Here is a 24,181-nt window from a genome sequence, read left to right on the forward strand (position 1 = left end):
TGGAGTTATAGCATGATGAAAAATGCAAAGTAATCTAGGGTTTCGGGAGAAAGTCAACCGAGGCAAATATCCCAGATCTAGATCCGGATCAGCGCGCTTTACGAGGATCGCCGGAACGGGAGCTTGCCGGAGGACTTGCCGCGGGGAGGAGGGAGACAAGGCCGGTCGGTGAGGGAGGTCGGTTGGCGAGGCCGGCCGATGAGGAGGCGAGGCGCGGACGACGAGGAGCTGCGGTGCGGGGGCCAGACCGGCGAGCTGCGGTGGCGGCGAGCTCGTGCCGGCGCTGGGGCGCGTCGGGCGACGGCGGCCGGCGACGTGGCCGGGCTCGGGGAAGAGGACCCCGGGCGGCAGCGGGAGGCGATATGGGCCTCGGGGGCCCGATCTGGGCCTCCCGGGCCGGCGGCGGCGACGAAGTGGGGCGGCGGCACGGCGAATGGGCGGGTGACATGTGGCGCTGGCGGGCGGTTCGGACACGTCCGGCGCCGGCGAACGTTGTCCGGCGTGCGGAGGAGTGGATCTAGGGTTTCGGGGGAAGAAGGAAACGTGAATTTCGGAGGGGGGCTATTTATAGGCATAGGAGGAGCTAGGAGAGTCCAAATGAGGTGTGGTTTTCGGCCACGCAATCATGATAGAACGCTCTAGATGATGGAGAGGGTTTTGGTGGGTTTTGGGCCAAATTGGAGGGGTGTTGGGCTGCAACACACACGAGGCCTTCTCGGTCCCTCGGTTAACCGTTGGAGCATCAAACGAAGTCCAAATGGTACGAAACTTGACATGCGGTCTACCGGTAGTAAACCAAGGCCGCTTGGCAAGTCTCGTTCCAATCTGGAAATGTTTAATCCACACACATGAAAAAAGGTAGAAATGACCACCGGAGGAGATAGGAGCGCCGGAATGCAAAACGGACAACGGGGAAAATGCTCGGATGCATGAGACGAACATGTATGCAAATGCAATGCACATGATGACATGAAATGAGATGCATGACAACGACAACAACACATGGAGACAAAAACCCGAACCCGAGGAAATAAATAACTTAGCGCCGGAAACGGCAAGAGTTGGAGTACATATTAGGTAAATTACATCCGGGGTGTTACAGTTTATTCACTCGTCCTTGCATGAGAGGGGTTGGTAATAGGGACGCCTAGTACCGAACTAAAAAGTGCAAATAATTAAACAAAACTCCCCCAGACTGTTGTTGGTATGGATGACACCCGAGGATTCGGGTAGCCATGGCTTGTGTTTGTTGGTGGAGGGGAGTAACTTTACTTTTACCACTTGGGAACCGCTGCTAATGTGTTTAGCATGGAAGGTATTGATAACTCTTGGTCGTGACATTGACAGGAAGGGTATACCTCCCAAAATTTTATTTATCTCTGATTTAAGCTTTGAGTTGTGGCACCTCTGCAAATCTCTGCTTCCTTCTGTGAAGGGCCTATCTATTTACTTTCATGTTATTTTAATTTTTATGTTTAGTCATCACCTTCTCAAACAAGCACTAGTCCTGAGAGCACTATTGTCATCCTCATGCATTGTGTATAGTTAATGTTGAATGCATCATGACTGGATCTCTTCTACCATGAATTACAATGTCTAGTCGCTGCTTGAACTTTGAAGGTGCTCTACATTTATGTTTTGCGGTCTCAGAAAGGGCTAGCGAGATACCACTATTGTCATATTATACCATGATTGCTTTGACAAAGTGTTGGCATTTGAAATATTACATTATTGCTCGCTAGTTGATTATGCCATTGATGTGAGTGAATATAATCTTTAAGAGTTATCATCTACATGGTTAGTTATGATCTTTGCTAAAAACTTGGGTGCTATTTAAGCATACGTATAAACACAAGAATAAAAGAGTTCGTAAAAGTTTTTCTTTGCCACTTTCAGTTTATCAACTGAATTGCTTGAGGACAAGCAATGAGTTAAGCTTGGAGGAGTTGATACATCTCCATCGTATCTACTTTTCCAAACACTTTTGCTCTTGTTTTGGACTCTAATTTGCATGATTTGAATGAAACTAACCCGGACTAATGTTGTTTTCAGCAGAACTACCATGGTGTTGTTTTTGTGCAGAAATAAAAGTTCTTGGAATTGGACGAAACTTTTTGGGGAATTATTTTGGAATAAATAAAAATTACTGGAACCAAGACCCAATAGAGGGGGGCCCAGCTGCCCACAAGGCACCAGGGCGCGCCAGAGGGGTGGCGCACCCTGGTGGGTAGTGGGGGCCACGAGGCTCCGCTGACCCTAATTCCAACTCTATGAAATCCTTTTTTTGGAGAAAAAATAGGAGAGGAAGTTTCATCGCATTTTACGATATGGAGCCGCCGCTGCCACCTCCTGTTCTTCATCGGGAGGCCAGATCTGGAGCACGTTCGGGGCTCCGGAGAGGGGAATCTTCGGTCTTTGTCATCATCAACCGTTCTTCATCACCAATTCCATGATGCTCCCCACCAGGAGTGAGTAATTCCTTCATATGCTTGCTGGACAGTGAGAGGTTGGATGGGATTCGTCATGTAATCGAGTTAGTTTTGGTGGGGCTTGATCCCTAGTATCCACTATGTTTTGAGATTGATGTTGCCATGACTTTGTTATGCTTAATGCTTGTCACTAGGGCCCGAGTGACATGATTTCAGATCTGGACCGTTTATGTTTTCACCATCATATCTATGTTCTTGATCCGATCTTGCAAGTTATACGTACTATTACGTGTTATGATCCATATACCCCAAGGTGATAATAATTGAGCTTCTTTCCGGTGATTACTGTAATTTGAGGAGTTCATGTATTCACTATGTGTTAATGCTTTGTACCAGTTCTCTATTAAAAGGAGGCCTTAATATCCCTTAGTTTCTTTGTGGACCCCGCTGCCACGGGAGGGTAGGACAAAAGATGTCATGCAAGTTCTTTTCCATAAGCACACATGACTATTTACGGAATACATGCCTACATTATATTTATGAACTGAGGCTAGTTCTGTGTTGCCCTAGGTTATGACTGTTATATGATAAATGTCATCCAACGAAATCACCGACCTAATGCCTATGAGTTTTTCACATATTGTTCTTGCTAAGTTACTACCGTTGCTACTGCTGTTACAACTGCTACATAATTATTGCTACCGCTGTTATCATTACTATTACTGTTACCACTGCTATCAAAAGTATCATACTACTATGCTACTGATCACTTTGCTGCAGATATTAAATCTCCAGGTGTGGTTGAATTGAAAACTCAACCACTAATACTTACAAATATTCTTTGGCTCCCCTTGTGTCGAATCTATAAATTTGGGCTGAATACTCTACCCTCAAAATCTGTTGCTATCCCCTATACTTGTGTTATATCAGTCAGTTCATGTTTCCTGCATGTTTTCAGTTTTGTAGAAAATCAATATCTAGGAAGGTCAAAATACACCAACAATTTAATATGATTTTTCTGGAATATATGTGATTTTTGGGCGAATGAATCAACACAAGACAGTGCCCAGGGCCCACACGGCCAAGGGGCGCGCCCACCCCTTGGGAGCTGGGAGGCAGTGTGGCAGTTCCTTAAGTCGGTTGGAGCCCTTCTTTCGTCGCAAGAACTTTATTGGGGTAATCCCCTCAAAATTTTAGCCCAATTGAAGTTACGGATCTCGAGTATAAAAGAAACGGTGTTTGGCCAGAAAATAGAACCGAAACATAGAAAAAAGAGGGGTGATCCCATCTTAGAGGGGCTCTCGCCCCTCCGGGAGCCATGGTGGCCAAAGTAAGAGGGGTGATCCCATCTTAGAGGGGCTCTCGCCCCTCCGGGAGCCATGGTGGCCAAAGACCACAGGGGATAACCTCTCCCCATCTAGGGGGAGGCCATGGAGGAAGAAGCCGGAGGGAGCCTCTCTCCCCTTCTGGTGGCACCGGAGTGCAGCCAGGGGAACCATCATCGCGGCGATCGTCTTCACCAATGTCACTGTCTTAACCTACATCTTCATCATCTTCCTCACCTTTTTTCAACGGTCCACTCTCCCACAACCCGTTGTATCCCCTACTTAAACATGGTGTTGGACGCTATGGATTATTATTATGGTGATTTCTTGCATCTTCTTTGTGTCTGAGTAGATTATTGTTGTCCTGTGAGTTAACTGATGCATTGCCATGATTGGTTTGAGTTGCTTGTGGTTATGTTACTATCCTTTGGTGCCCATCATATGAGCGCATGTGGACAATACCATAGGGTTAGTTTACGTTGATAGGACTATGCATATGGGGGTAGGAGTGACTGAAACCTTGTCGGACCATGGAAATTGATACATACATGATTGAAGGGGGGCCAATATATCTTAATGCCATGGTTTGTCTTACCTTAATGAAGTTGTTAGGATGCTTGCTAATATTTTCAATCATAAGTACATAAAATTCTAAGGGGTACTATGTTAGCGGAGGCCTTTCGCACATATAAACTTGCAATAATGATTAGTTTAGTAACTTAGTTGATTGCCCGGGGACCAATATCACACATCATACCACCACTATTTCACACTTGCTATTTGTATTATATTGTACTATTACTTAGGCAGCACCTAATTTTTATGTTTAAGTTCTCCGTTATTTCGCAAAGCTACCACTTTATACTCGCAACGTAGTTTTATTTCTTGTTTCTTAGATAAAACAAACACTCGGTGTACGTAGGATTGTATCAGTGGCAGATAGGACCTGACAGAATATTCATTTTACCTTTAGCTTCTTATGGTTTCAACACTCCATCCTTATCGCCTCCATATTTGGGAAGTGCTACGACAATTCCTTGCACCTGGCGATTATCAGAAACATGGAGAAAGAAGCCACATCGATTCAGAACATTAATTATTATTTAGAAAAACTAACGCCCACACGTGTGGTAACTTGCACATCGCCCACACGCCTCCATCACCACTTATTTTGCCATGTATTAATAGATGACATCAACAGGAATCTTTTTGGTTTACGGCTTAAAATGTTTTATCTTCTAATTAATAAATCAAATTAAAAATCTGTTTTCACCATTAAATCCGTCTCGATGAGATCTTCAAAACTAGATCCAATGTTGATATGTTTCAACGAATATTTTTTTGCCCAAAAGATGCCACGATGTTTACACTGTAGTTGCCATAGTGTTTAAACTAAAATTGCCATGTGGCAATTTTAGTTTGTAGAGCATGGCAATTTTAGTTTTTTGATAATGGCAATTACAGTACTTTGACCATAACAATTAGTTTTTTTATGAACCATGGCAGTTTTAAGTGCATGTATCATGGCAATTTTAGTTTATGGTTCATGGCAAGTCTAATTTCTTAATTTCATGTTTTATAATATGTCAAAATTTACTTTTAAATGTAGAAGAAAATAGCTAAAACATATCATGGCAACTTCAGTGTAAACATCATGGCAATTCATGTGCAATAGACATGGCAACTTTTAACCAAAAAAATCATCGAAATATATTTATATGAGATCTAGTTTCAAATATCTCGTCGCAGGGGATTTAATGGTGAAAACGGATATTCAATCGGATTTTTCATTTAAGAGATAAAACATTTTAAAAACTAAAAATCCAAAAAGATTCCCATATGCATGCATCCGGTGACGTGGCATAGACTGTGTGTTATAGAGCGTGTGTGCGGCTTTGGCTCACACCACACGTGTGGGCGTTAGCGTTGTCCTTATTATTTTACACAGTAAAATCCTGATCTATTAATTATTTGTCATGACGGTACAAAGAAAAATAGAAGTGATAAAAATTACATTTAAGTTCGTAGGCCACCTAGCGACGATTACAAGCACTGGAGTGAGCCGAAGGCGTGCCTCCTTCATCGCCCCTCCCTCGCCGCATTCAGGCAAAACTTGTTGTAGTAGACAGTCGGGAAGTCATCATTCAAAGGCCTCACAAGACCAGCGCACCCATCTCCAATGAAGAGAAACGTAGATCAGAAGTATCCAAGTTGTAGACAAATGAACGAAGACTGCATCCATGTCAACCAATACCTACCGAATCCCGACAAGATCCACCAGAGATACACCTCCACATGCCCTCCAACAACGCTAGAGCCACCGCCTGGACGGGGGCTAGGCGGGGAGAAAGTTATTACATCCTCAAGGAGTTGTCACCACACCTTTCGGGGCAGTACATAAACCCTAATCGACCTAAAGAAAAAGCCTTAAATCAAAGCAAGAATCCTCCCGTTGGCAAGGTCTAGGGTCCACCGTGCCTCCGTGGCCACAAGAACACCGAAGATGAGGCAGGCTGATGGCAACGCTAGCAGGATGTCAAGAAACCCTAATTGCATGTGCACTCCAGCCAGAAGGCGAAGGGGTCATAAATAATTTTTAGGGGCATTAATTATTGGTAATGTCAAAAATCAAAAGTCGGACCTTTAGGCATGGAAAATCAAATGTTTTTATGGCAATTTATGTGTCGCGAGGATGGTAATGTACTTTAGAAAGCCCAGTAAATCATTGCAGAAAATGATCATGGGAAGGTTTTTCCATGCTTTCTAAAAATGTTGTCATCCTCGCGAGAACATAATCTACCAATAAACATGTTTGATTTATCATACTAAAAAATTGTAGTGAAATTATTAAGTATACTAACATAGAGCCCCATTCTCTTCTTTAATTGATGTGCCACATCGACATTTGGCCTATAAAATTATGCTAAGAGACTATTAACATAACATATAAATTTAATAAAGATCTAGATCGACTAAATTCATGAACAATTTAGCTGGGGCAACAGTCGATCCAACAGTTTCCAATGCTTGAACATCTCATTCAAAGATTAAATATGCTTCGTTGTAGGCAAGGTCTCTGATTATAAAGAAATGATCGGATAGCCTCCTCTGCAAATGGAGGTAGGGTTTTGTCAGATTGACGCAAAATTATAGTAAAATTTTATACTTACTATACTACTGTGTTAGTATATTTTTCATTACTTATTGACATACTTAACAATAACAAAAGTTAAATATTAGTTGTATTATTTATTTATTATATACTAGCAAAAGAGCCCGTGTGTTGCAACGGGAGAGAAAACATAACACACATTCTTAACTCAACAACCATCACTCAAGACCACAATAGGTCCATCTCCTTTATTTTTGCGAGGCATCATATTTACTAGATCGGCAACGCGCCCTGGCGCGAGGGTGCCGGTTCCAACGATATGGTCAAGTGATGGAAGATCAAACGGCATGATGCATTTACATAAAGGCAAGTTTAGAACATGTAACAGGATAACCGATTATCAGGTTCAGGGCTAAGAAGAAAACATTGGCACCAGAGGCGATACAACTATAAAGCCATAGTTAGGCATACAATAGATAGCTTGGTTCAATTGCCTCCATGAGTGCCATTCCATTTGAGATGCGACGCGAAAAATGACCAACAAAATACCAATGACGTTTGTCCTGCTTCCGGATGCCTCTGTTTTGTGCCCACCAAATTTGACAAAATTTCTCATAATTATTAAATATATCACTTTACATATGAAAACTGATACATGCACACATATGTAATGAAATTAAACTTGACTAATGCAACAACAGAGTGAAAGTCTCATGAACACTGGAAGAAATGTTACAAATGTTCTGCATCCTTTTGACACTACCAATCCAAAGTGATCGTTTCTATGGGCAATTTTTTTCACAAGCCTTATTTAAATTATGTGTTTGATAAATAACACTGGCTCTGAACTGTACATGACCATAAAAAGTGCATACATAGATCATTTTCCTGTGATAATATGATATACAAAAATCCTTGATAAATAAAGTGTATCTATGTCAATAGTACTTTCTCCCTCCCGAAATATCTGTCGCAACGAACACACATTTTGAACTAAACATCATTTTTCAATTACATCCTTATACAATTCAAAAGTTGGCGATCCGCTCCTCCCTCTCCCTCGTGATTCACTCCTTCCTCTCGTCGTCGCCTCCAGATCTCGCCGCTGGCTCCAGGCCTCTGCTCCTCCCTGCAGCTCCAGACCTCTTCTGCCCGCAGCTCCAGGCCTCTGCTCCTCCCTGCAGATCGCCCCAGGCCTTGCCCCAGGGAGCGCTCCGCAGGCCTCTGCTCTAGCGAGCTCAAGGCATGGGGGAGCTCCAGGCGAGCTACAGACATGGGGGAGGAGCAGCAAGAGGCAGTACCTTGCTGCCCCAGGTTTCTCGCATGGCCTCCCTAGGCTCCAGGAACCGCAAGGCCATGCTCCGGGCCATGCTCCACGCCCAAAATGCCTCCACCGCGCTCCAGGACGCCTCCTCTGCTACATGATGAGGAGGATGGTGAGAAACATGACTTGATCTATAAGAGAAGTTCTGTCTAATGTAACCTATAAATCGACAAGTTGGCTTGAAAATTGACAAATTGATCTCTAAGAGAAGTACGCCTGAAAAAATTAAAAATTACAGTACACATGCAAATTGATCCAGCTCTTGCAAATTGATCTCTCATTTTTTTGACCAGAGTTAAATGCCAATTTGCTATCAACATGTAATTCTAATTTCAATTTGGGGTTTTCTTCCATGTATGCATACAATCAGGAGTACAAATGATCTCTAGTTCTTTGAAATGGTGATTGTTGGCGTTGCATCACTGATGGTGTAGTATACTGTAGTGAAGAGAAAAATGCAGCAAAGGCAGGAAAGAGTTACTACTACAGGCGAAATTTGTTACTGCTATACCTTCTTAAGTGCGCAATGAACTCCTGCTTTGCCATGTGCTTCATCTCCTCCAGCAAGGCGGGAAAAAGTTACTGCAATGCAACACAAGGACCAGCATGAATCCATGAAGGAACTGGCACACGTCCACACGATGCAAAGCTTGAGCACGCAAGAGTCACCAAAATTGTGTGCATTGTGAACTGAATTAAAATTCAGTTGATTTACTCAAAATACATTCATGGCAGTAAAAAAGAAACCATGAGCAGAATCATGAGATGATGGCACTACATACTGTATCAAACATTTGTTGATACCAAACATGCTTGGAGTACTCAAACATTTAAATTCATAGGTACTGTGAATTTAACTCCATGTTTTAATAACTCCAACAAATTCAAAGTTAACTGAACATTTAAATCCATGGTGTGCTACTTGCTCTGAACATCCATGTTTTAGTAATGAATGCAACCAAGAGAAGCTCTTTAATCTCCTAAGGAGACAATAATGTATAGAAGAGAGACAGCCACCCCGTGTAAATTTGAGCACAACCATCTCAGAGAGCTAAACCACCTCTCCACACATTCTTTGCAAAGAAGTTTAGTGCCTAAGAAGAATATGATCTAAATTCACTGAAATAGGCAAAACATGCAAGTCCCAATTCCATTAAATCAAACAAACCTAAGGATCCAGCCGGTTTGAGCCATCCAAAATTAAACAAAAACGTGATGTGCGTGCGCGCACACACACACACACACACAAACAAGAACGAAAGTTGCAATAACCAAATTGGTGGGTGTGGACAAGCAGAGCATAGCATGAGAAGGAGAGAAAGCAGAGAGATACCTTGCATGGCGTCCAGTAGGGTTGGAGCAGCGGCGGCCCAGAGGAGCGAAGCGATGGTCTTCCCTTGCTTGTGCCTGCGTGCATCAGGGAGTGAGGGAGGAAGGGGAGCGGCCAAATCAAAACAAGCAAGCAGAAGGGGAGGGGGAGCAGAATAGAGACCTTGCATTCTCATTTTGTGGTGATGGAGAAGAAGCACATGGCTGCCAATGTCAGTGTCGTGGTTGTGGCCGAGGTGGATCCGGCCGGCGCCATGCTGGAAGCAAGCAGAGGATGGGCTACATCCCCATGCGAGACTTGGCCTTGTTTCATATGTTGGCCGGAGTTGTTGAATGTTTAAACATAGTCCTGTCGTGGTTAACAAACGGAGGTTATTACCATATGACATATGCTCTTGCATAATATTTTTTTCGTTCACTCTGTAAAATAGCAGGACATCATTGTACTTCATTTAATGTAAGTAAATCTTATTTAACCTAGCAAAATATAACGTGAATGTGTGCCTCCCACAAATTGATATATACAAATTCCTCTTGGTCAAGCAATAGAAATAGAGGAGATATTATTTGACGCTCACTGCCTCCAAATAATTGATCTAGAAAAATGAGGAGAAGCTCACCTAGGAGAAATAAGAATGCAACCTCATAGCCTCCGCCACTGGATGCTTCTCTGCAGAGGACTCGAACTTCCGTTGTGCCATCAAGGTCATGGTGAGCGCACCGGCCCTCTGTTGTTCATGTTATGGTGAGGGCACTATGGTTACGATGGACTGAACTATCTGTCAGTACAGCATGCGCCGTGGCCTTTGATGCCATATAAACCTAGCTTGGATGCCGAAGAATCATTTCGTTGAACATCTAACCTGCAAGAACCCACAAAGAGTACCCAGATTTGAGAAGCTTGCAGACTACACTTTCTGCGGAAAAAATGAAGGAATCAATCTTATTATTGCTGCATATTTTTTAGGAACACGTGAGTGCTACTGTACACTTGCTTGAAATATTGATAACATATCTCCAGTCCAAAAAAGAGGCGTTTTTCTTTCAAAAGCATATACTACTGCAGGCTGCAACAACTCCTATATCATGTATGATGTCGACCTGAGTGCCAATGCAAAGATAATGAATACAGGAATGGATTGAATTAGCATTCCTTATCTGAAAAAGGACTGAATTAGCTTCCTTTATATTCAAAAAGGACTGAATTAGATTCCTTTCCTAAATTAGATAACTACATCAAGGTGATACAAATACAATTGAACCACCACCAGTTAATTTAGTAATCAGTCCTATCAACCTAAGCTATGCATGCCTGACAAACACTAACCTTCACAGCACTTCACACTAACCTTCACAGCACTCAGAACCTCCTAAGGTAGATGTGCAGGGGGTAGGAAGAGGGGGTGGAGCTCACCACGAGATTAACTTCGGAATGTGGTATGAAATAAACACATGGGCAGAAGCTCTAGTAAGGCATTGTAATTGATGAAGCTAATGCACATCATGCCAAGGAGAAAAAGAAATATATTAACAAATGTGAATGCAGAAATATGTTGGAAGGCTCATTTGTCATTGATATTGGATAGAACCAGGGGTTCAAATACCAGCAGCCAACACCGCTAATTTTCTCTTAAACCAACATGCCCTTCTTTCAAAATGTTTAAAAATATCATCATTCGTGCTTTCGTCTTACAGTAATCTCCAGTACAGTGTATTAACTTGAAAAAGAGACGAACTAAATCAAGCTAGGCAATAGAAGAGCAAGAGGAGCTTACCCATCTTCTTCTTCCCGCGCTTCTCCAGATGAACGCCGGCGGCTCGGCTCGCGGCAGCGTTTCAGGGCAGGCGCGCGGGTAGCGCCGTCGTGGCTCACACAAGCAGTGCCACGGCCGTTTCGTGGCACCAACAGACATGGCCCTACAGATCAACAATTATTATAATTAAGAATATGAACAAACATGATCAAGTGCAGTTCAACAATCAGATAGGATAAGAATAACGAACATGCTATACACAATAATCATAATAAAAGAATAATAATTGAGGCCTCATCCTTAACTTGTAACAGAAAATTAAGCCTGCACTTGATCCTGATTTTTGCTAGTAATTAGTGAGTCCCTATTATTAGCAAAAAACGGACCAACATTTATGCAAATGGCTAGAGAACTGAGAAGAGAAGAAGAAAAGGGATCAACCTGCAGAACAAAGACCGGCGCAGCAGGACGAATCAACCAGAAGCACGAGCACCCGCAGCGGACCTACCTGCAAGGGAAAAAGAGCAGATCAAGGATGAGCTCCAGGCAACCACAACTGGGACGATTGGGAAACCTTGTAACCTCTCACGGTAGCAGACAATGGTAGGTCAATCGAATCCAGCACGGACAACACCAACTACGACAGCTTGAGGCGGTGGAGTTCAGGAGAAATCCCCGCATCTGATCCAAAACTCGATAAATAATGTTCCTGCAAATACACAGACCGCGCAGCATTGGTTTCTTATGCATTGAAAAACTAAGCATATAATTAAACATACAATGATTTGTACTTTGAAAACAGTAGCACACAACTGAACATTTTGGGCAAGTGTACAAAAGGCTTGCATAAACTTCTCAAATGAACAGTAATAACTACAAAGGAAAGGAATTCACAAATAGCATTGACTTGTGAACATGAATGTCTAACAGAACAATCATAACCAAAATCTGTGCATCTATTCCCAGTAAGAAGATATACTATAGAATCTAAGAACCAAAAATGCAGTGTATCCGCCCATGTGGTGGACTGGCCATGTCTGTCTAATCACCATGGATGATCCCGAACTATGAAAGCACCCTGCATACTTCGTTCAATATAGCTGGTTCGCTTTAAACCACAATGGTATATTCCCAATATCCACAGCCGCTAGACCAGACCATAATCATCTCAGAGCTGGACGGTGGGGGCGGGGGGGATTAGGCTACCTCAGTGATGATGGAGAGGACGATGATGTTGCGGAAGGTGCGGCAGGAGAACTGGGCCCGGCGACGCATCCGCGCATGCACGACGACCTCCTCCTTGGACAGGCAGTGCATGCGCTTGTCGTAGTTCTCGCGGCCGCCCCCGCCTACGTGTCTGCTTTCCCCCACAGTTTTAATACTGAAATTATTCCCACCTCCCTGGTTCCACCACTGGGACAAATTTAACACAGAATTAAGAACAAAAGAAAGGCCATCCAATCCCTCGAGTTTTGTCAGGACAATGCATAAATAAGAAACCCCTAATTAACTTGCAGAGTTGGTACCCAATCAACGCGATAGTTTCCCATTATTTGCAATTATGACTGCTTAGCAAGCATGTACAGTCTAGGTTGTACAGTAAGTAATTATTTGAGGAGCACATTGGCCCAATCTAAGTTCGGTGATGTAGAGACAGAGGTTTATCATAAAAGATCTCCCTTATAACGTAAAGCAATTCCTCTCCAAACAACCAAGAGCTTTAGTTGGTGCAGCGTTATCAACGACAGGCCATAATACAGGATAAACCAGGCCATTTTATTTTCCAGGTAAGTGCCCACCTTCCCAATAAAATCAGCTAAATATAGTGCACCGCAGCTCAACCGAGTTGCGTCAACTGCTGAGTCCAGGGCATTCTCCACAGGCGGCTTCTGCCGTACTTGCGCCACGAGAAGTCGTCCGCGGGGATCTCTGCCGCCTTCGTGCTGATTGCCGGCACGCGAGTCATCCGCCGAACCCGGGACTTCCTGCCGGTTCCATTCATTCAATCTTTAGCAACATGGATAACACCGGCAGACGAAGAACGGAACAACGAAATCCATCCCTGGGTGAATCGAATCTGCTAGACTACTAACCTGCGCTTGGAGCAGTGGCAGCGGCCACCGGAGGCGCCGTACTTTCCGCCGGCGACGTTCTCGGAGTGCGCGTGGTCGTGGCACTTGCGCTTCTGCCCGCCACCGGCGCCGGTGGATACCGCGGAGGACGCCAGCGGCGGCTTCCCGCAGCTGGCCGAAGGTCTTCTTCTCCCCTCCTCCTTGCCCTTGCCCTTGGCCTCCACCGATCTGGAGAGGCGACCTCCGACGAGGCTTGTGGCGCCCCCATCCTCCCCGGTGCGGTTGACCCACGGCGCCCACGCCTCCGGCAACCGTGGCACGAATCCGCGGAGGCACGCGCACACCCGGCGACGCCCTTCCTCTCTGGCCGCTTCCTTCACAGCGGGAGGATGGCCTGGGCGAGCGGCGGCGGCGGCGGCTGGCTGGCGCGGGCCTAGGGTTTGGACGGGGGAAGGGAGAGAGGCGAGGCGGGGGAAGAGGAGAGGGGTTCGCCCGAGTGGGGAGGCTGGTGGCGGCGGCGGCGATGTGGCTGCGGGAGGCGGGGGGAGGAGAGGAGGCGCGCGGGAGGGAGGGAGAGAGGAGGCGGCTAGGTCTCTGGACAGGAGCGCCCCCCTTTTATAACCCCAATACGCGAAATGACCAAAATACCCCGGTGGGGGCACGGTATTTACATTTTGCTGTCATTATTATTCATTCCAGCAGTGTCAATCCCAGATCCAACGGCCCAGGCTTCTCCAGATCTCGATCGGACGGACGAGAACGCATCAAGGGAACCGATCCGACGGCCGAGAGTGCCTGAGCTCTAAGGAGCCTTGTAGGAACATCCTTCTCTTATTTATTGATGTTGTCGCTTATCCTCCTTCTCACCCTCGCAGGCGATGGCCTCGTGTTCACAAAAAACGTGTGTTGAATATGATTAATCCTAAGACGTCTCTCTCTTCCTCTCTCCTCCCTCTCCACCTCTCTCTCTCGCTCGCTTTCTCTCACTCTCGCGATGAGAAATCTGTTGTTTTCCCCTGCGACATTTTTTAGAGGTATGCATGTGTAGTTATTGATATTTTCTTTTTCATATATGGTTATAGTAGGGCGTTTATTTGCAATCTGGATCGCCGCCGGTATGAAAAAACGGATCTTGCGCTATAAATTATAAGTTTGGTTCCATAAAAATATTTTTAAAAATATTTAACAGGTAAAATTAACATCATATTTAGATTTCACAAATTTTTCTAATAAAATTTCATATATAATATGTTAAAATCGAAGTTACGGTTTAAAAGATACAGATAATTTAGAAAATCATTTGGTTTGACTCAAATGTATTCCAAAATAATATTTAAAAATAGTTAACAGGCAAAAATAATCTCATATTTATATTCAACATATTTTTCTAATCACATTTCATACGTAACTTGTTCAAATCGGAGTTACGGTTTAAAAGATATGGATGATTTAAAAAATCATTTGTTTGACTTAAATATGATCCACGGATGAATTACCTAAAACATTAGGGGGGGTTTCGAAAAATGTAAAATAACGGTTCAGGCGTGACTTAAATCCGGACGGTGGGTTGATTTCAAGAAAAGACAGAAACTTTTGTGTAAAATACGAAAATAACGATTCATTTTAATCTAAAACAAGACTATGGGTTGAATTCTTTAAAATAGAGGGACTTTTCTAAAAAAAATCATGACGGACGAAAGAAATCCAATTTACTTTATTATTAGGTAAAGATTTGGAACATATATCATTAGAAAATACTCTTATATTGCGATGAATTCAGTTTCTACTATGTAACTTTTTTATGTTTTTCATACTTTGTAAATTTTATTATAGTTTATACATATTTATGTGAGATATCTCTAAAACATACTATGATTTAACAAATATCGTAACAATGCATATTTAATCATATGTGTGGGACTGCTTCAGATATACTCATTTTTTTAGCACGCATGTACAAATTTAACCATATGTGAGTGATTACACAATGTACACATTTAACCATATATTTATTAAACCATATATGGTTTAATGATATTCCCACATACTCTTTCTTTAAAGAAAATAATGGGCATACATATATGTATGCGTACACATCCATCAGTGATCGTAACAACATTAGGCTCATGGGTGTGCGGGAACTATCCAGAACGGCAGTGACTGAGATTGCTCCCGGTCCCGGGCAATCTCACCGAGCTCGCGTACTTCCTCCGTATTGAATCCAACTTCGTACACGTACATGCGGCCGTCGTAGGGGTGTATCCAGTACACGCTGTTGGGCAGCTGCCCAAACTCGTTGGCCGGGCACCAGCCTGCGAAAGCGTAGCTCGAGCCGCCGGCGAGGATGGCCCGGTCGCCAATGCTGCCCACCCTGATAAACCTCTTGCCCGCGAGATCCACCCTGTAGACGGCGATGTCAACGATGGCTCCACTTGGCCCAAGGCATTTGCCCCTACTCCCTTTATTTTTCCGGTTGTATGTTTAAAGCCCGTGTGTGAGAAACAGATATGTTATTAGCCCACCAGCGAGAAGCCCATCTGTATACAATCAGGTGGTTCTAGATAGAAACGAATTAAGTTTAGGTCGAGTTTGAGATGCGTTCGTCGCCTGATCTACTGCTTGCATGACCGCCGCCACGACCTGAAGCCGTCGCGCTGCCGCCTGCTGCTCTACGCTGCACATACAAGACGCCCCTCTAGCGATCAACCGGCCGGCCGGCCGACTTGCCATCCCCATGGAAGAAACTGTACTGATCTATCATTCAATCAAGGTATAAGCCCTAGGTTTAGACTTTTAGTTCTCTCTTTTTCTAATTTCCACATTATTATACTATTCTGATTTCCGTGTTTTTACGCAAAAAAAAATCCGTGTTACAAAGGTAGCATATTGTATCAAATATCCATGTGTATAAATTTGACTTATAAATTGGCAATTAGATTAATTGAATCTAGATTCACGTCATAATTTCGTATAAATTTCACTTTCAAATTTGGTTGGCTTTATAAATGATCGAGCCATTATCTCGTATCCATGTTTCTGAAAGAAAAAAAATTATATATATCTTTGCCCCCTCTCGTTTTTCGTCCTGGGCACGCCGTACTCGGCCGCCCTGACCGACCAGTAGAACTTGCCGCCGCACGCCGCGAGGCCAGACATGAACCGCTTCGCGAATTTGCCCCACGGGGTTCGCACGCCGCCCAGGTCGTACACGTACCTGTCCCACGGCGACGGCGTGCCGCCGGCGTGGCAGTACCACATGGTCGTTTCATCCGAGCTCGACCTATACCGCTCGAGAACGACCATCGTGCAGCCGCCGGGATCCGTGGGCTCACCAGACAGCGCGCCGTCGGTGCCTGACGCCGGCGGCGAAGCCCGCGGCGGCAGCGCGATCTTGTCACCATCAGAGGCGGCGGCCCGCGGGTTCCACAGGATGGTGGCGAGCGTCGCCGGGTCCCAGAGGAGCAGCCAGCCGCGCGATGTCACCCAGCTCCGCTTGCCGCGCAGCACCTCCTCCATCTCCTCGCAGGGGCGGCGCGTGCCGTCCGAAACGCTATACAGTGTGGTGGCATGTTGGTCATCGATGTGCCCGAAGACGAGGCACGACAATGAAAACACCCTCGCCATGGATGTGCGCCTGCTTGCGGTTGCGATCCCACGGACGTTGTTATCTGTCGTGCGCGCGTGTCACCCGCCGATGCGATCGGTAAATCCCCGTCATGCGTCACTTTATATAGGCGCGCATGTGACGGGGCATGGGCCGATCGATGACGAGTCGGTGTCGTGCCCCTCAAGGATTCACTAAATCCACGTGATACTCGAAATCAGTTTTAAGAACACATTAGCTAAACGTCACTTTTAGCTAATGGGTCGGTCGATTTTGGGATTCCTGAAGAAATTCGCCAGGGGAAGGCCGGAGGGGAGGAAGAAGAAGGAAGGGGCTCGCCGGAGGGCTACCTCATTATCTATCTTAGGGTTTAGGGTGGTGGCCGTGGTGGATGACAATGGTGGGGTGGTGGTGCGCTCCGTTGGAGAAGAACACCGGATGTGGGCGAGGCTGGAGGGATGGTCGGGGCGGTTCACGGGAGGGTGGTGCGGTGAGACGGTTGCAGGAGCGCCGCCGGCTGCAGGCGGCGGCAACAGGCGGTCCAGCAGGTGGTAGAAAAACCATCTGCCTGTTCCAGCTCCGACGTAGGCCGGTGACAGCAAAATAACTTGCTGGTTGTAGCAAATCCATCTGCCGGTTCCAGCTCCGGCGTCAGCCAGTGGCTGCAAAATTTCTTGCTGGTTGTAGCAAAATTACCCATCAGTGATAGCTTTTCTGCCGCGAGTTGCAGCAAAAAACGCAACACCGCAGTCGCTGTTGTAGCATATCTTGTCGTCGTCGGTAGCTTTTCTGTTGTCGGTTGTACCAAAAATGGCGCACCGTCATCGCCACCACAACCTCGCCGTCGTCGGTTACGACATAGCCAATCGCCGGTTGTAGCACGTGCTAATGTTGGGAAACGTGGTAGAAAAAAATCGCACCTACGCACACCCAAGATCAATATGAAGATTCTTTACGGGTTGGGATCACGATCGTTACCGACTCCGAGTTGTAGCGGAAGAAGACGAGTCGGTGTAGATCATACTTGAAGTCACTCGAACCGTAGATGAACGATCCATCAAACCGCTCACGAACCGTCCCACAACCGAAAGACCGAAAGCACGACCTCTTCATAGATTGCAAGCGTACGGTCTTCACGATCCGGCAGCGGTTCGCCGTCCAACGCTAATCGTCGCCGGAGAATTAGAGGGAGAAGAAGAGAACCGCACAGAGCTTCTCTATTATGAGGTTTAGAGAAAACTGGAACTAGATCTAGCTAGATCAAACTAGACGAGAACTAGATCAAGAGAGAAGTAGAGGTGCCTTCAAAACTTATGAACTAGATCAAGAGAGAACTACTTCATAAGTTTATATGTTGAGCCCCAAGGCCGTAACTTGGGAGTGGGCCTCTCCAGAGTCGGTTTGGAACACAAGGAAGAGTCATGCTCGGATTCTAGCACGAAACGCCAAGGTTCTTGGCGTTTTTGGAAACGCCACGAACATTTGCGTTTGGCCCAGGGCCAGACGTCATGGACCTTGTCATCTGGTCCCTAACCTCTGTAAAACCTCCATTTGCGTCGGCCTAAAGCCTCATGGGCCTTACCCTTGGCCTATCCAATGTGTCCTCGCACCAGAACAGTTATGGAAATATCTGAAACTCTTTCAGAACTCTCTTGAAACTATTGCTTATATTCCTGAAACTATTCCAAGAATATTTTCTCATAACTCTTGTTCCACTAACACTCAGCAGATCGTGATTCTCTTAAGCTTGTGACCCTATAGGTTCGGTAAAACATAGACATGAACAAAAACCCTTTTGTTCAATGACCAATAGCGGAACCGTGGACATTCATATCGGTCCCTGTGAACACACCAATGCCATTCGAGTGAACCTTTGGTTATCATGTGATGTTCCCTTTGCTTCACTATATTCCAGAAAACCCGGATGCATCAGTATCCTCCTGAGTCATCACATGTTCACTATACCGTTATCCTCGTTACCGGTTTTGTTCTTCTTTCCCGTTGTCGTATTCCGGCTCGGGCAAAGACCGGTGATTGTGCCTGGATTCCAAAAAAGCTCGACTACCAGCGGCAAGTTGAGGACTATATTTGGGAGGTGAAGCGGCAGCCTACAATTTATCCCCTTTAAACCAACAATTAGCTTCAATGTGGCCCCATCTATGACAAGTCCGCCAAGGGATTCTATTGGTGCAACTGGGCCTTCTACGGCCTGAAAGCAGACACTGGACACAGAAGGCCTGGCCTGAGTTCTAGACGCACCCATTATATTCGTAGGCCCAGACTCATTCGGGTCAAGAGTTTGAACCGTCGAAGATCCCGCCCTCCCTAAGGTGACATTATTGAGGGATGTTAACATAGGAGAAATTGACTGATGAACTGAATCAATACGTTTGAACACAGAACATGATTGAGGAGGAATACCTCCTGAAGAACGACCAAGATCAAAGAAACGTGGCTCATGAACCGCAGAAGCATAAGAACAGTGATTTCTGGAACGGGGAACAACAGACCAACCCTCCTCCAAAGAACCAATAAAAGAATGGTAGTCTGGGAACAGATCAAGGCCTTCAGATCCCAACAACAGAAAATCCACACTAAATAGGTTGTTCGATATAATACTACCCCGAATGATTTCAAAACCAAATTCATTAGGGGATCAAGGCCTTCAGATCCCAACAAGAGGAAATCCACATGAAATCAGGAAGGTCGTTTACATCGTCTACGAGTTTACTGACAATAAAGTTAGAAGGCTCGTCCAACCAACTAGATGAAGTGTTATTACAGTAATTGAAATGAGCTAGCACATGAGCCGCTTGATTCCAAGATCTATAACAATGCTTATAAACGACCTTCCCGATTAAAATACTAGTGTCCACATATTTTGCGAATATTGCCGCCGAGTAGTCTCACCATATGGTTTGTCCATCATAGTAATTGATTACTTGCAGAGAATCTAATTCGGCTTCTAATTGGTTACACCTAAAGGACTTAGCAAAAATCAGCCCGTCTCGCATGGTCAATGCTTCTGTTGTTATTGCATCCACCGCGATAGGTATAAACTTGCATGGGGCTTCCAAAAAATTACCTTTGTCATCACGCATGATAGCCGCCGTAGCACCAACCCCTTCGTCCGAGTAGTACACGTCATAATCATTTGTTCTGTTTTTTCGAAGACATAGTCGTTTGCTCGAATAGACATACCGTAATTAGGCGAAACAACCGCTACACTAGCAGGAGTATATAATTTAGTAACCACTACCCACATGCGACGATATGTGTCAGCGGAGGTAGAAGCCCGAAACAAGTGCGGGCAGGCAGTACAGCGTGCCACCGGCCACTCACATACAGACACCACCAGTGTCATATCTGAACGGTGATGTGCCTGGTCTCGTCCCCCGGGGACAGCGAGAAGGTGGCCTGCTTCGAGGTGTTGCCGGCGTTCACGGTGACCACGTACTCGCCGAGGTAGCCGCTGAAGCTGTATGCGCCGTGCGCGTCCGTCGGCCCGGCGACCTGCCCCGTCTGCCACTCCTGCAGCAGGCGGTCGACGACGTCCCCCACCGGCAGGTTCTTGAGGTTCCAGTCCGTGAGGCACATCTGGTAGCACCCGCCCTCGTGCAGCGCCGTCCAGAGCATGACGCCGCTCACCGCCGGGTGCGCGTACGCCTCCCGCAGCACCTGCTCCAGGTACACGGCCTGCGTCTGCGCGTCGAACTTGTTGTTGATGTCGATCTCGGTGAACCAGATGGGCAGGTTGAGCGTGGCCAGCTTGTCGAGCACGGCCCTCATGTAGGGGATGTTGGGCCTGGAGAAGTGGCCCTCGAGGCCGATCCCCTCCAGCACGGCGCCGCCGGCGCGGAGGTCCTTGAGCCGCGCCACGTACGCGTCCACGGTGGAGGAGGCGTCGTCGCAGGTCTCCACCACGTTGTACTCGTTCATGAAGAGCGTGGCGAGCGGGTCGGCGTCCTGCGCCACGCTGAAGAACTCCATGGTGGCGTTGGCGCCCAGCCGCTGCTCGTAGAAGTTGAAGTGCAGCATCTCGTTGTTCACGTCCCAGTGCGCGAACTCGCCGCGGTAGCGGGTCATGAGGCTCTGGATGCGCGTGTTCACGGCGGACCGGAGGTCCTCCGGTGACAGGCCCTTCACCCACCGGGGGGTGGCGTCCTGGTTCTCCCAGAAGATGTTGTGCCCGCGCACCATCACCCGGTGCGACCGCACGAACGCCAGCATCTGGTCCGGCACGTCGAACCGGAGCAGCCCCGACGCCGGCTCCGTCGAGTACCACTTGAGCTCGTCCTCGAACACCGCCGCGTTGAACCGCTCCACGAACCACTTCTGGTACGCGTCGTTGCCCAGGATGGTGGACGCGATCGCCGACCCCAGCGGGAAGTCCTTGGACGTCTGCTCCACAGACACCGACGCGCCGACCACGCGCGTGCCGTGCGGGTCGGCGACGTGGATGGTGGCCATCCTCTTCCTCCTCTGCTTATATACGAACCAAAAAACAGATCAAATTACCCGCAAACTGCCAGGGAAGATCAACAACACCAAAAGCAGCTACCTTCCGGATCGTATCTTTCTGGTGCATCGACCATTGATCCGTCGTGAACGGCTGGAGCGAGGCGCTCGCAGTGGTGATCTTCATCGGGGTCCTATCAGCATTCTGAAATGCAAAACCAACAAGGTGACACGCTTCAGCAAACAGTTTCGTTCGAGAGGCAAATCTCTGGGATTTATCACGTATGTGCACCTGGAAGAAGATGACGGAGGTCTGAGTTGGCCAGTCGAGGACGAAGCCGCCCTTGAGGAACGCCCAGCAGTTGCTCCTGGCGAGGACCGTCCCGATGCACCTCGTGCCGGAGTTGTCCGGGGCCAGCCTCGCGGTGATGAGAGCCGAGGGAGAGCCCTCCAGCTTCACCCAGCCCGAGAAGGTGTACATCGTGGACTTGTTGAGGTTGTAGACCACGAACGCCGGGGACAGGACGCCGGTCTCCGTCGTCTTGTACCCGTTGGGGTCGTCGCCGTTGCCGTACTTGAGAATCCCGCCGTTGTACTGCGCCGGCTCCGGGCGGCCTCTGCACTGAACGCCACGTACATCACACAGATTTAATTACCACTATTCCACGAGCGATGCATGGGAGTGAACTATGCTGCTCCAGTTTACTCGTCGTCAGAGCTACCATGCATACGCACTCAAACTTCCGTCAGTCCATTGTGCATGGACAGGACAGCGACAGCGTGACACAAGACTAAAAGTTCAGCTAAGCGTATATTATACAACTAATGAGCAGTAAGCAGATCATTTGGTCGGCCTGAAAACGCATGTGAGCAGTAGGCGTGTGCTGCGCTTGCTTCCAAATAAGAGCATCGAGCAGACAGACTGAACTAACTCGTCATGATACTTGCAGCCATTTCAGAACATACCGTAGACTAATGCTTCAATTATGCCACGAAAAGTGTGGTATAATACTAGTTGTCATTTGTTTGTGTGTGGTATTTTAGCAGGTTGGTGCGGGTGGGCTTGTGGTCTCCCAGCGCACACATGGGAACAAAACTGAAATAACTGAAGAAAACGTCAGGTGCACACTGTGGGAGGAAAGGAACGTTGGTGGTCCGGTGGATTTGGGCAGGCGTCGTCATTTGGCCCCCATTCTCTTCCTAGTTAGTTCTAACCCCATGACATGAGCTCCGGAAGAGCACTGCCCTCGCTGATAAACAATGCAACAACAGTTGACAAAGACCAGCTCTGTCAAACTACCACACTCTCACCAAAGAAACTCGCAGCTACTACTGGAAACTACTTGGAGAAAAGAACGCAGAACAGAGGACCGTTCAGTAAGACTTACGTCCGTGTGGGCAGTGTAATCGTACCAACCATCTGCATGCAAACAGAACATATAGTTCAGACAGTGTTACATGCAACACACTCGGACAGTAAAAGAGACTGGAAGAGGAACAGAAGCAAAGAAAGAAACTGACCAGGAGGCACGGCGCCGACAAGCCCGCCGCCGCAATGCACCATCAACCACGCGAGAAACACCACCGCATGGCCTAGAGCAAAGCTACCACGGCTCCTCATCTCGCACCAGCTAGCTAGCTAGCGCCGTGCTCTGCTCCCCCAGCTTCGTCTGCTCAAACACAGAGCTCCCCTCACAAGCTAGTAGCGAGTGGATGCTGAAGAAGAATGTATGTATGAATGTGTGTACCGGCTGCTGCTATGATCATTCAGGGCAAGGAGAGCTACTCCGTCCAGGGCTATATATAGCGGCTCCCGGGTAGAAGACGGCCGAGGCGGGGCACTTGGGCGCACCGTCGCTTGTGCGCGCCCGGGTGGCCGCTCCCCCCTCCCCGCACCTGGCGGGCCGCCATTGGCTGGCACCGGGTCACGGGCCGCCGGCCGTGGGCGCCCACCACGTCGGTACGCGCGGAGGAAGCGGTGCGTGCGCGCCTTCCTTCCATCCCGGGTTTGGTGCAGTGAGTGAGTGCCCTTGTGGTGCTCTCCAGCGCCGGGCCTAGCCAGCATGCCCTGCTCGCCCAGTGCCAGTGGGTTGGTTCACATGCGCGCGGTAAGATCGTATCACATCACAGGTCCTGCCTGTGAACAACCCCCGCCTCATTCCGCTGTCTCGTACCGGCCCCGTGCTCGTCGCCACGGGAGGGGAACGTACCCCTAAGAAAAATAAGACAGTGCTGGCCTGGAACTTTCTCATGTCGTTTCGTTCTTGGTTTTCACGGCCCGTGCGCGGGTTAAATTCTAGTGGTGGCGGCGTGGCGAGTTCACGGTCGCGGATGGCTTGTCACGTCTGTCGTGCGTGGTGCCGTGTCCGGGAGTCCGTGGAGTTAATAGAGGATGGGTTGCACTGTAGTCGTCCAGAGTTCATCGTTCGTGATGACAGGGGATCGCGTTCCCTGCAGGGCACAGCTAGGGTCGACGTTGCATTAACTAACCAGCAGCAAGCATGTGACGCAATTGAGATGGAAGGCAACATGTGACACGCCCGTCTAAGGAAGGGAAGCTGGTCATTAGTACGTACTCTAGATAGCAGCCAGTTGGTGGTTAGGTGTGGTCTATTACGAATTTACAGTTGACAACATTGGTATTCTGCCACAACAAATACTTTTATTTGAAAAGGAAGGCAGGTAGCCGGTAAAACAAAAAGCCTACCGTCCCGGCATATAAGATTAGTAGATTACACAAATAAGTTGCACCCGTTAACCCCTAATTTGCCTCG

At 47.1% G+C, this 24,181-nt stretch overlaps 2 protein-coding genes across 2 annotated transcripts; both read right to left on the bottom strand.

The window, feature by feature from the left end:
- Nucleotides 1-7,721: 7,721 nt before the first annotated feature.
- LOC123083732 (uncharacterized) lies at nucleotides 7,722-16,969 on the bottom strand. Its single transcript, XM_044505679.1, has 13 exons — nucleotides 16,446-16,969; nucleotides 15,551-15,746; nucleotides 13,367-13,957; nucleotides 13,073-13,258; nucleotides 12,480-12,686; nucleotides 11,856-11,982; nucleotides 11,715-11,781; nucleotides 11,295-11,436; nucleotides 10,140-10,382; nucleotides 9,683-9,868; nucleotides 9,524-9,597; nucleotides 8,702-8,772; nucleotides 7,722-8,280 (listed from the first exon to the last, which is right to left on the bottom strand). Exons 1-6 carry the CDS (start codon nucleotides 16,967-16,969, stop codon nucleotides 11,911-11,913), a joined length of 1,776 nt encoding a protein of 591 aa, XP_044361614.1. The 3' UTR covers nucleotides 7,722-8,280; nucleotides 8,702-8,772; nucleotides 9,524-9,597; nucleotides 9,683-9,868; nucleotides 10,140-10,382; nucleotides 11,295-11,436; nucleotides 11,715-11,781; nucleotides 11,856-11,910.
- A 3,109-nt stretch (nucleotides 16,970-20,078) lies between these two features.
- LOC123085190 (endo-1,4-beta-xylanase 5) lies at nucleotides 20,079-23,190 on the bottom strand. The gene is made up of 5 exons (XM_044506792.1): nucleotides 22,929-23,190; nucleotides 22,796-22,827; nucleotides 21,700-22,029; nucleotides 21,511-21,612; nucleotides 20,079-21,431 (listed from the first exon to the last, which is right to left on the bottom strand). Exons 1-5 carry the CDS (start codon nucleotides 23,026-23,028, stop codon nucleotides 20,310-20,312), a joined length of 1,686 nt encoding a protein of 561 aa, XP_044362727.1. The 5' UTR covers nucleotides 23,029-23,190; the 3' UTR covers nucleotides 20,079-20,309.
- Between the last annotated feature and the right edge of the window lie 991 nt (nucleotides 23,191-24,181).

The sequence above is a fragment of the Triticum aestivum genome, chromosome 4A (assembly GCF_018294505.1).
Source record: "Triticum aestivum cultivar Chinese Spring chromosome 4A, IWGSC CS RefSeq v2.1, whole genome shotgun sequence".
Classification (NCBI taxonomy): Eukaryota; Viridiplantae; Streptophyta; class Magnoliopsida; order Poales; family Poaceae; genus Triticum; species Triticum aestivum.

Coding starts and splice junctions, on each gene's coding strand:
- LOC123083732 (XM_044505679.1), bottom strand. CDS start 16,969: ATGGCGAGGGTGTTTTCATTGTCGTGCCTCGTCTTCGGGCACATCGAT. Junction 13,259..13,366: donor TGCCACTGCTCCAAGCGCAG/GTTAGTAGTCTA, acceptor TGGAACCGGCAG/GAAGTCCCGGGTTCGGCGGA. Junction 11,983..12,479: donor TCCTCTCCATCATCACTGAG/GTAGCCTAATCC, acceptor GTGTATTTGCAG/GAACATTATTTATCGAGTTT.
- LOC123085190 (XM_044506792.1), bottom strand. CDS start 23,028: ATGAGGAGCCGTGGTAGCTTTGCTCTAGGCCATGCGGTGGTGTTTCTC. Junction 22,030..22,795: donor ATTACACTGCCCACACGGAC/GTAAGTCTTACT, acceptor CGTGGCGTTCAG/TGCAGAGGCCGCCCGGAGCC. Junction 21,432..21,510: donor AGAAAGATACGATCCGGAAG/GTAGCTGCTTTT, acceptor GTATATAAGCAG/AGGAGGAAGAGGATGGCCAC.